The sequence below is a fragment of the Malania oleifera genome, chromosome 2, assembly GCF_029873635.1.
Source record: "Malania oleifera isolate guangnan ecotype guangnan chromosome 2, ASM2987363v1, whole genome shotgun sequence".
Lineage (NCBI taxonomy): Eukaryota > Viridiplantae > Streptophyta > Magnoliopsida > Santalales > Ximeniaceae > Malania > Malania oleifera.
The window spans coordinates 1,391,004-1,402,049 of record NC_080418.1 but is presented as its reverse complement, the minus strand read 5'-3'; the positions used below and the strand labels follow the sequence as shown (position 1 = coordinate 1,402,049).

General features: G+C 36.7%; 1 protein-coding gene across 4 annotated transcripts; it reads right to left on the bottom strand.

The window, feature by feature from the left end:
- Positions 1–681: 681 nt before the first annotated feature.
- Positions 682–10,700, bottom strand: LOC131149802 (B3 domain-containing transcription repressor VAL1-like). 4 transcript variants are annotated; one of them, XM_058100563.1, is made up of 13 exons: positions 10,168–10,700; positions 9,848–9,976; positions 7,437–7,518; positions 7,233–7,346; positions 6,005–6,642; positions 5,753–5,849; positions 5,476–5,650; positions 3,681–3,757; positions 3,138–3,563; positions 2,894–2,943; positions 2,288–2,401; positions 2,084–2,151; positions 682–1,628 (listed from the first exon to the last, which is right to left on the bottom strand). In XM_058100563.1, the coding sequence occupies exons 2-13, from the start codon at positions 9,958–9,960 to the stop codon at positions 826–828; spliced, it is 2,757 nt and encodes a 918-aa protein (XP_057956546.1). In that variant the 5' UTR covers positions 9,961–9,976; positions 10,168–10,700; the 3' UTR covers positions 682–825. The 4 variants fall into 4 exon arrangements, with proteins under 4 accessions (XP_057956546.1, XP_057956544.1, XP_057956545.1 ...); XM_058100561.1 differs by having other exon boundaries at positions 7,218–7,346; positions 10,168–10,698; XM_058100562.1 differs by having other exon boundaries at positions 10,179–10,698.
- Between the last annotated feature and the right edge of the window lie 346 nt (positions 10,701–11,046).

Genomic DNA, 11,046 nt, shown 5'->3' with positions numbered 1-11,046 from the left:
CCAAATAACTAAATTTTGAGTTTTGTCAACAAATTTTGCTCCTGTTGAAACTTTATTAGCGTGGGCCTACAAAAATATAAATTATGAGTTCTCATTTGACCATCATGCTCTCAAGTTGCATCTATTATTGGGCAGCATAACATATTAACTAGTGTTTATATGAATACATTTAATATAATAATTATATTTTACATTTAATAATGCTCAGATAAATAATTATATTATCAAATATAGTTGAAAAGAGTATTTTTGCCTCTTAAAAACTTAAATTTTAGCAAACGTAATTTTTTTTTTAATTTTTTTTGAAATATTTCATTATATTATTTATATATTTAGGGCATATTTTTGAATTCAAATATTCTTATTTAATTTATTTACAAATTAATTGATCTTTTTATTTAATCAAATTTATCGCGTAACACAAAACTATTAATAGTTAACAAGACAATAAAATTAATTCAACAATAAAATCAATTCTTTCCATAATGAATTAAAATTGACAGCTTGAATTGTAAAACTAAAAAAATATGTTAGTGAGTTGATGAATTGAACACGTTATTTTTTAATAAAATTTTAATTGAAGAATTAACAAGTTTATTTATAATAATTAGTGAATCAAACTTCGAGCTTGTCATATTTCCAAACTGAAGAGAGAGAGAGAGAGAGAGAGAGAGGGAGAGAGAGGTTTAAAAAAATTAAATTAATGAATAAACAAGAGTGCATTCGGGAACTTTTAAGATTTACATATGGTACCAACGAAACAAAAGAACAAAAAAATTATGTTTTGGAAGAGGGAGGTGAAATGAGGTTGCTATTATGATTCTTTCAGTCCAAATCAGGTTCACAGCTCTCTTCATCAACTCTGCTCTCCCCTCTCCCTTCACCCTCCCAAACCAACGACCCAAGGGATCCTTCATCACCCATGTGCCCCTCACTCTCTCCTCCGCCTTGTGTGAGCAAATTAGAGCACCCCAAGGTTGCCTGCTTCTCCCTCATCAAGCTTGTCAGCCCATGCTGCTTCAAATACATCTCCAATGGAAGGCTTGCTGCTTGAACAAGGCTGGTCATGCTCAGCACTCCTGCTGCTGCCTCTATCTGCATATCATCCTCCCGGTAAGGATGACTGTTCAAATCTATTTGTCCAGCACTGCTGGCCTCAGCTGCCTCCAGAGTTTGGATTTTTCCTTGACTCATTCCATTCTCGGAGTGATTTTGATTCATATCCGATGCTGCATGTCTCGATGTTCCATTTGTTAATATGCCATTTGTTTCTAATTCATCTTTTGTCTGGGGCTTCTTGATCTGGGCCATCTCAGCTTCCCGTTCCGATTGTCGAATTTTTTTCCGCATCATCAAGGTTTTGAATCTGCGTTTCACAGTCATGCACACGTTACACGTGCATGTGGACTTGTGTTTCCCCTTCCCACTTGGGGGTTGGATGCAGACGATGCAGGTGCAGCCAGAGCGGTGCCTGGGATGTTTGGTGGTCGCTCCAACTGATGGGTCACCCAAGTTCTCTGCAGAGTCTCCAAGAACTGCAGCAGTGGCCAGTGCATCTAAGCCAGAAGGCTCGCATTCTTGGGCTAATGCTGGCTTGTGGTTTTCCATGGTTCTTCGCTTCTTAAGATCTAGGAAAAGGGTGAAAGAGGTGAGTACACAAAGGTAACACTGGGTTTTTGAAACTAGAGGAATTTGCATCTGAAATGACAAGCATTGTGCAGCCAAAGTACTATTGGACGCTTCTCAATTTCAAGTCCAACAGGGTTCGGTTGTCATTGTTTTGGTCATTTTGTGAAGTGATTGAAAACCGTGCTTTACTGCCACTGTATTGCCATTGGTACCTTATTTTCATCTTAAATTCATGAAATTGTTGGTCAAAGATTACATAAACCTGCCTTGGTGCCATAAGCCATGCATGTGTGCTCCATGCATGAATTTCAAAAAATGCTATTGCAAGCATTTACCTTTTTGTAAGTAATTGAAAGAATTAATCATTATCACCTTAATTTTTTGAATAATGAAAATCATTTTCTAAATGTAACGTACCGAAGTTAGAAACAAATGAAAGAATCTTGTGTCATACCTTCCCCCACTCCAAAAAGATTTTCCAGCTCCTTTGGTCTGGTATCTTGAGGTGTAGAACACGAACACCTGGAATGACACCATAAACCATTGAATTGATAACCAAAAACAATATATATGTATATATATATATATATATATATATATATATATATCATTTCATGCAGAATCAAGATAATAAAAGGAAAGGGAAAAAAATGTGTACCTGTTTGAATCCCAAACATTTTCTGAGCATGTCCACTTTGTAGGGAGCAGAGCATCTACAGGCAACCTTCGCCATTTGGAGCAGATATCACATTGAGCCCATTGTTCCTGTTCCCTGGATGGCAGCACATTCTATATTCAGGGAATGCATTTACTATCTGGCAATATATATATGTATATATATATATATATATATATATATATATATACACACATACATATAAACTACTGAAACTTTTTATTTTTCTTTTGCTGTTCCCTTTTTTTCTTTCAAGCTGAGCTTATCTCAACATCTTTCCTTGATTCTTTGACAATAAATAAATAAATAAATGAGAGAGAATGAAGGGGGTAGAGGTTTGGAGTTGCCATTTGAAAATTTTGGCCACAGCCTTCCAACCAAAACCTAGCCCCCAGTTCACCTGATGAATACTGGGGAACTAAATACAACACTCCAACAGCCCCCCAAAGACACCACAGTGACCACACCAAAAACAAGAAAATCATGGTAATAGCCTAATAGGACATATACGCCAAACTGGCCCCTATAGTTGTCTTACATTTCTCAATTAATTTAGAGTGTAACAAAATATATTATGAAAATCCTTACCCAGATAAGCCAGTTGTAAAAATGGTCCTCTTTCCAAAAACTGGGGGTTCCTACATAACAACAAAATCAATTGCATAAAATCCTAAATGACAAGGTAGGGAATTTGACATCCAAGATTTCCTAGAACTCAAAACACCATTAGTGAACGTTGTGAAGACTGACTTGATCAGTTGAAAGTGTGAGAGGAGGGCACTCACCATAATGTATAAGAAACACGACAAACAGCATCAGGAATAATACTTACGTCATATTCTTCAAATTCTTGGTCCTCAATCAAGACAACGCTTGGCTTGACACATGGGGGTGGACGAAGCAAGTCCTGTGCTTCTTCCCATGTAACTCTCAGTGCCAGTGCATCTTCACTATGCATCAGCAATCTCTTATTTTTGGAACCAATGTTTCGAGACCTCTTCTTCTCAGGAACAAGCATAAGTTGCTGCGAGGATTCCTTGCTTGCTTTGCCTCCGTGCTTCTCATTCTTAAGCCAATTAATATTTCCATCAGTTGAAGTTAATCGTTCAGACAGAGCATTTAAGTGAGGATCCTTGCTTCCCTTCAGTGATTGGAAAAGGCCAGACAAACCATTTCCAGTAGTCAGGTTTTCTCCATCACCAGGGAGAACTGATTCTCCAGAAGAAACAGCATTAGGAAGTGCAGATGTTTGGGCATCCTGCTTGTATAATCATTGTAAGTTATGCATCAGGCAGCTAAAACCAAAAGAGAATGAATGATGCCAAAGCAGGGGTAGTGGATGGAAGAGAAGTGAAATACGCTAACAAAGCTTGACCTGTGTATCAACGGAGATTGATGCTTTCCGAAACCCCATAACAAGTTTGCCTCCTGGATCTATCCGGCTAAATGTTACTGCAATGAACAAGATCATACAGGTATAAATAGAATTTCAGAATAAGCAGAGGAAGTTCAATTCCTAAAATGAAACATATTCACAATAAAATGAGAAAGCAGTAAATTATTCGAAACGATAATATCTTGGTGTGCATTCTTTAAATTCAAATGGAGAGGGCAAAAAAAAATAAAAAAGCAAACAGAACTTGTTGCATATAGTATATACTCATAATTTCCAAATCAACATACAAACTAGGCAAGACAAAATTTCACAGAAGCACTAGTTACAAATAAATGTCCACCTCAGTTCCTGGGTTATTTCATTTTTTTGTTGGGGAGAATTAACTAGGAAACTGGGGATGCATGCACCCGTTCCAATCTACACATTGAAGGATTATGGATGAGTCTGTGTATTGTGCTATGCAGAAGCAAAAATTGCAGCACTCCTGAAATACACCACCAGCTGAGAGAGAAAATTAGGAGACATTTTGCTGTTCTAGAAGTTTTATGTTGAGACCTTAAGCTGGAGGCTCCAACTACCAACCACCGTAAATAGACAAACTTCATGGTTAATATAAGCAATTTTATCTTATGTAATCTAAGTTCAATGTACATCTCAACCATATAAATTTGTCCATGAATTATACCCTCAAGAGACATCTGAACATGATTTTAAATCGCGGTACTGGGTAGCGTAACGTAACAGTAGCGAGTGTAACAGGAAGCGGGAGTAGCGGATGTTACATACCAGGAAGTGGGTGTAACGGCCGTGAATTTTTTTGAAGCACACACAACCTTGTGCATATTAGCTTACTTGCATGTTTTAAGCTTTTAGCCCTTCTTAGAAAAAAGTTTTAGTGTATTTTGGATCCTTTAGTTCAAGTAACTAAGATATTAGGTAAGGGCAACAAGTTTACATTTGTTTTAAACCACCATTGATAGAAAAATTATGTGTGTGCGCATATTTATACTTCTCATTGTTCTTATCTGTGATAAATTCTTATGTGTGCTACTTTAATTAATAAAACAAAATACATTAGACACTTCATTAATCTATTAGACACATAAGACATACGAATAATACAAATATTAAATAGTTAAAAAAGAAAGAAGGTTGAAGTTGAAAAATATAAAACATAAATACCACAGTACTAATATTATCAAAATAAAATATTCTCCTAACAAGTTAGTATTTTCAAATTGTTAATTGATGCATCTATTGTGAGTATTTAAAGAAATAGTAAATTTTGTATCATTGTCATCCTCTTTATAATCTTTTCCCCCTCTTGCCACTTGGTATATTGAGAATGATACGTGAAAGAGAGGGAAAAAGCGGGAAGAAAAGGTAAAAAAATAAAATAATTTTTTGGTGTAACAGTCCAGTAGCAGTTATGTAACGGCCGTAGCGGCCTTTACGTAACGGTCGTGGTTTGTAATGGCTGCTACGGCTGTGATTTTTCTTCCCACCGATTTCGCGGTGTGTAATGGGATAGGTAACCCAAAAAACTGTTACGTAACGGCGTTATGTAATGGCCGTGGCCTTTATTTAAAACCATCCATCTGAACCCTATAGTACATCCAAAATATCTTACTCTCCCATTCCAGCTCCAGCCCTCACACAATAGTTGGTAACTAGCATTTTGCTAATTAACATGTACAATGTAAATGCTACAAATAATACAAATGCAAGCAGATATCAGATTTCACTCTATAAGCAAAAATGGCTTGATAAGTACCAGTATCACCAGCTTGTAATTGCATGGACTGTATGCAAGGGGTTACACCCTCTAAAACATACATCCGGCTGTTATTATTGGGCCAAAATCTGAACTGAAATGTCCATTCTTTCCCCTTTACATCCTGAATCCTTAACGGAAGCCCTTCTGATTGAGAAATAGGAGGGAAATATGCCTGCACTGATTTCCAGATTATACAGATGCAAAGCAAGAAGGAAAATAAAGAGATAATTTTCAAAGAAAAAATAAAGAAGAAATACAACTTCTGGAAACTCACTTCAGCACATGCTTTTGGGAGGACCAGCCGGCCAATTCGACCAGCATCACTGGCACTCAGGACCTTCTCGAATAATGGCACGATAGTGGAATTCAAGCTTGGAGTTTAAAATATTGAAGGGAAACACATGTTTTCAAAAAAAGAAGAGAGAGAGAAGAAAAAGCAAGCATATACACAAAACTGCAGATTTTTTTCTTCCAGCCAATAATTAACTTTGAAGTGCCAAGAAAAAAAGCACATAATCAAGGATACTCTCCAGATAATTGCTGCAATTCTTGGTCCGTGATCCTTGGCCAGTAACGGGGAAGCAACTGATTCCGGCCCCGCCCCTCAGCAGGTGGCCTTGCAACACGCATTTGAGGAACCAACACTTTATTTGAATCTGAACCTATTGTTTGACCAGCTTTTGAGGGCTTGGGCAAGATAGGGCGTGGCTTTTGTCCTTGTTGAAAGGAAGAAGGTGCTTTGCTTTGTTCTCTTCCTTCAGTAACACCAGCAGGAACAGGTGTTACAAATTTTGGAGACCCCAAAGGAGCACTCAGAGACATATTCAAGGATGGTTGAGCCACTGGCAATGCATGCATCTTGTTGTCTGATATTGCAAATTTAGATGATCCAACAGATAATTGCGTCAGATCTGGAAAGCCTGTGCAAACTTCCCGGGTAGAATGTGTGATTTCTTCTCGCTTAATTAGCTGGAGAGATGCATTTGGATCAACTCTCTGCTGTGGAGCTACGTGATTGGGCTCACTGGTCTCCATAAACTTCCCAAAACGAATGAGCTTCCCTTTGTCAACACCATTATCATCACTTCTATTTTCAACGAAAGTAGATCGTAGATCATTGATACCATCTATTGATCTACCAAGCTCACTGGGAAATTCATCACTCTGGATATGCATGACAAAGTTATGTAAGAATCTAAAACATCTACCCGTTTTGGAAGAATATTTATTTAAAATGCCCACTGACATTCATTGGAGTACTCATGCCAGGAGAGTCAATTAATTCATTGAAGGACAAACAGTAACCCAATAAATTAAATCAAATAAGAAAACAAAACATTAACAAAGCCTTTATCTGAACCATTTGGAGTTGGGTAAAGAGATCCTTTTTCTTCATTCATTTTGTTTTACGGGCACCCTTTCTGCAACATTAAATTTTATAAAATCCTTTTTAACTTCCCTGACCCAAGTTTTTTCCATTCTTTTTCATGGGCTAAGAGTGCTTTTCACTTTGATCAAGTCACACTAACGTAACAGTGCATCTAGTAGCCTCTGTTGCACATGACCATACACCATAACAACTAATAACGCATCACTTAATAGTCCTACACAGTGACTGGTGATAATCATTAACTGGGCAAGAAAATAACCATTCAATGCCTGCAAACCCAAATTCACTGAAGTTAAAGCAGATGTGATCAAGACATTTTAGTGTTATGACAATTGACATAACCAATTACCTGAAATGGTCTTACCGAGAGAAGTCCCGCATCCCTGGTATAGTTATTTGCACATTTAATACACCCAACACCCCCAGAGTCCAGGAGCTCCACAAGTGACTTTGAAGCCACACATCCACAATGGAGACGCTGTCAGACCAAATTCAATTTGATTTACAAGGCAACACAGAAAATAAAACAGCTTAGCCAAACTGAAAAAATGAAAGATCATCGCCATACCTTGCTGCATAACTTGCATTCCCTCCAACCAGATTCCTCCAGATGGAACATATCACAGAAAACTAAATTCTCATATGCAGATCTGAAGTCCATGTGGTCGCGTCAACCAAACCAAATAGAAAGGTTTAAATTAATGTGCAAGATAGATATGTAATATATATATATATATATATGAACACCACATGTACAAAAACAAGTGGATCTGGGACTCCAAGTGAGAAAGAGCAAAACAATAACTAAACATATTTCTAATATGTTATAAATGTGTAAAAATTAGAACATTGAACTTACATGGATATTCCAAGGATCTAGCATAAAAATTTTCTTTTCTTTTTCTCTTACATTTATATAAGCCATATTATGAAAACAAAAATTGAAAAAAAAAAGGTCCCCGTTCATATTTTATAGTATTACATTATAAAATACTAGCTAGTTATGAACCTAAGCATTCAAATACTTGTGTATTTATCAATTGGAAATGCTTTGTATTTTAGTTTTTAAATGAACTAATGGTATTCTTCTTTGAATATATAGTTTTATTGGCCAAACTGCACAATATGCACTGATAAAACTTGCTAATCAAATGAAAATTAAGATTATTGATAAATCAATGATAAATTGATTAGGCTAAAATGTTGCAATTAATTAAGAAATAAGAGTTTAAATATAAATAAATTGCTAATGACATGCACACGGTGAAAGCTCTAAGAAATGATCATGTCTTATCACCAACTATATATTGTGCAATGAACACATGATAGAACCGTAAAGAAAGGTTAAAATAAGATATTATGATGTAACTTATCGTATTAACAATTGATATACAACATTAGAATAGAAGAACATAAAAGTACAATGGAGAAGAAAAACATTCGGCTTTACAAACGAAGTTCTTTTAAGTAATTATTTAATTAAATGCATAATGGTGAAATAAAAAATATTAAAACTACACCACGTATAAAATGTCACTCTTCATATGTATATATACAGAGAGAGATATAAAAATAGATGAAAATAGGCCATATTCATATATCTTTTTTGAAAAAAAAAGAAAGAATACACGCCAAATAAATTGGCAGTTCTAAGCAGAAACGGTGGGTGCTTCAGCTCAAATCAGATCTGAGATAGGGGGAAATATTCATATTCAAAGATCAATTGCAGCTATCAAAAGGTGGATAAGTTTCTCTTAATTTGCATGAAAAGTAAGAGCCAAGAGACAAAAAAAAGTTATAGAACAGAAGCCTGCAAAGTCATGGGTGCAAATTCAAAGAAGATATAATTTACTTTAAAAAGATCAACAAAGGGAAAAAATCAATAGAGTTACATTTGAAGATTTTTTTTTGAAAATTTAAAATCTAGATACCTATATTCTTTGAATTTTTTCAAATTTCAGGGGGGAAGTTAATCTTTCTGCCCCTATGGTAGATTTGCCTCATTCCCCTGATGGTGTCAGAGCATTGTGTATAAGAATGTGTGCATGTGTAAATACAAGTCAATATCCCCTGGTTATGCATTATGCTTTAAATTTAGCACAAGAGAATTAGTTGGTTTTCTCCTTCTGCTCCATAGCTAACTACTCCTGCCCGAGTCCCTCGCCAGTCAATAGCACATAAATTTATTAAAAAAATTTAGCAATTGCTAGTTGAAGGCAGGCAATATGTACAATGTAACTAGTTGAGATATTTGCAAAAATAAAAATTAGAATATCAAGTCCTACAAACTGGTAATGTCTAAAGCATGAATGATAAAGAATGTTCAAACTGAACATTCAAATATGAAAAAATATATACAAAAATTAATCAGAAAATATAAAGACTATGATACTGCGATAGTTTCTCCAAAAATTATGCATGCATATATCTCTAATAGGCTATAGGCTTTGAAGCTCTGGTCACCCTTTAGAATCATTAATCAAATTAATACCTTATTGATTTGTGAAGAAATTAGATAAATACCTCCAGCCAAATAATCATAAGAGCTAATAATTAGTTTGGAATTCTGCGACCGAAGCTTGTGCATTTGGGCATTTTTTGAACACTGAGATTTGAGAGTGGGATCTTGTAAAGATTGCTATTGTTTTCCAATTAATCAGGCAACTATAATGCCCTTCGTTTTAGAAGCACACAGCTAAAATTATAAGATGCATAAAATGAGAAAGAAGCGTGAAGTTTAAAATCTCATGAACAGAACAATTCCAATATCGAACTCAAGCAGAAAAAACAAAGAAACAAGTCAAAAAACAACTCGTCAAGTCAAAATCCCATCTTGACTGGATATTAGAATCATATATACTAGGACAGCAGTAGATTCAAAATCCACAGCCCCAAACTACCCCCGCAGAATCAAATCAACCTAAGAACAGCAGATAAACGAAATTTCAAGAAGGTAAGGGCCGAAAGGGAAAAAATTACCCGCAGTCGCAACAGAGATTGGCGAATCCACCAGATCGCAGAGCCCAGCCTCTCTTCCACTCCGGCGAGGTCGTCGCCCGGCATAGGGCGTTCATGCAAATCATCGACCCCATTCAACTAAATCAATTCCTAAAGAGAAGAAGAAAGATGGGGGGGAAAAATAGAAGACGAAATCAATACCAAAACCCTAAAACCCCTTTTGACCATATTTCTTCCTTAAATCAATCAATCAATAAAATAACCATAAAAAAGACGCACATGCACAACATTTGAGATTTGAAAGGGAGAGAAATTAAACCCAAGACAGCAGAATCACAAACCCTGTCCCAACCTGCTAGACGAAATAAATCTCGGATGGGTCTCCCGTCGTCAGTCAACACCATAAACCTCACCCCATCCCTGCTCCGCCATAGCTCCCTCCCCTCTGCTGTTCGTCGAACAAAGATTGAATCTTGGAGGAAATCTCGCCTGGAGAAGCGGCGGGGGCTCGGGGAGAGGGTGGTTCCGGCGACGGAGAGAGGCGTAACGGCAGCGTAGTCTAATTTCGGGGGCGGAGCCCAACAGAGACAGATAGAGAGAGAGAGAGAGAGAGAGAGAGCAGAGATTAAGCGTGTGTGTGTATGCATGCAAAGCAAACAGATGCATAAAATGCATGCACGACACTTGAAGACATCGCGAAGTCGTCTCTCACTCACTTTCTTTTTCTCTCTCTCTCTCTCTCTAGCCTGGCTGGTTCGGACAGTGATACGGTGACCCGGCGGTGTCGTGGACTTGCATGACTCGTGCTTGCTTCACAGTCCCATGACCGCCCCTCCTTTTCAATCGCTCCCCGACGCGTATCAACATGCATTTTCCTCACTCTAGGGCTTCGGGTTTTCTTCCTCTCTCTCTTTTTTTTTTTATAAATTCGCAAACAATTAACTATATATAAATATAAAAATCACAAATCAAATTAGGGAGTGGGAGAGAGAAAGACGGTCAAATAAATCACGACTCACGACATAGGGGTTGCCCTGTATCATGCACATAAGGCAAACCAATGCAAACCCCATGAGGATAAGCTCTGTTCATCCTCCAAATCAGAAATATATATATATATATATATAAAATTTTATATTATATTATATATATATATATATATATATGTATATAGGTGCGATTTGTGTTAATTGCATGCTGGCCCTCGCAGTCTTTATCAT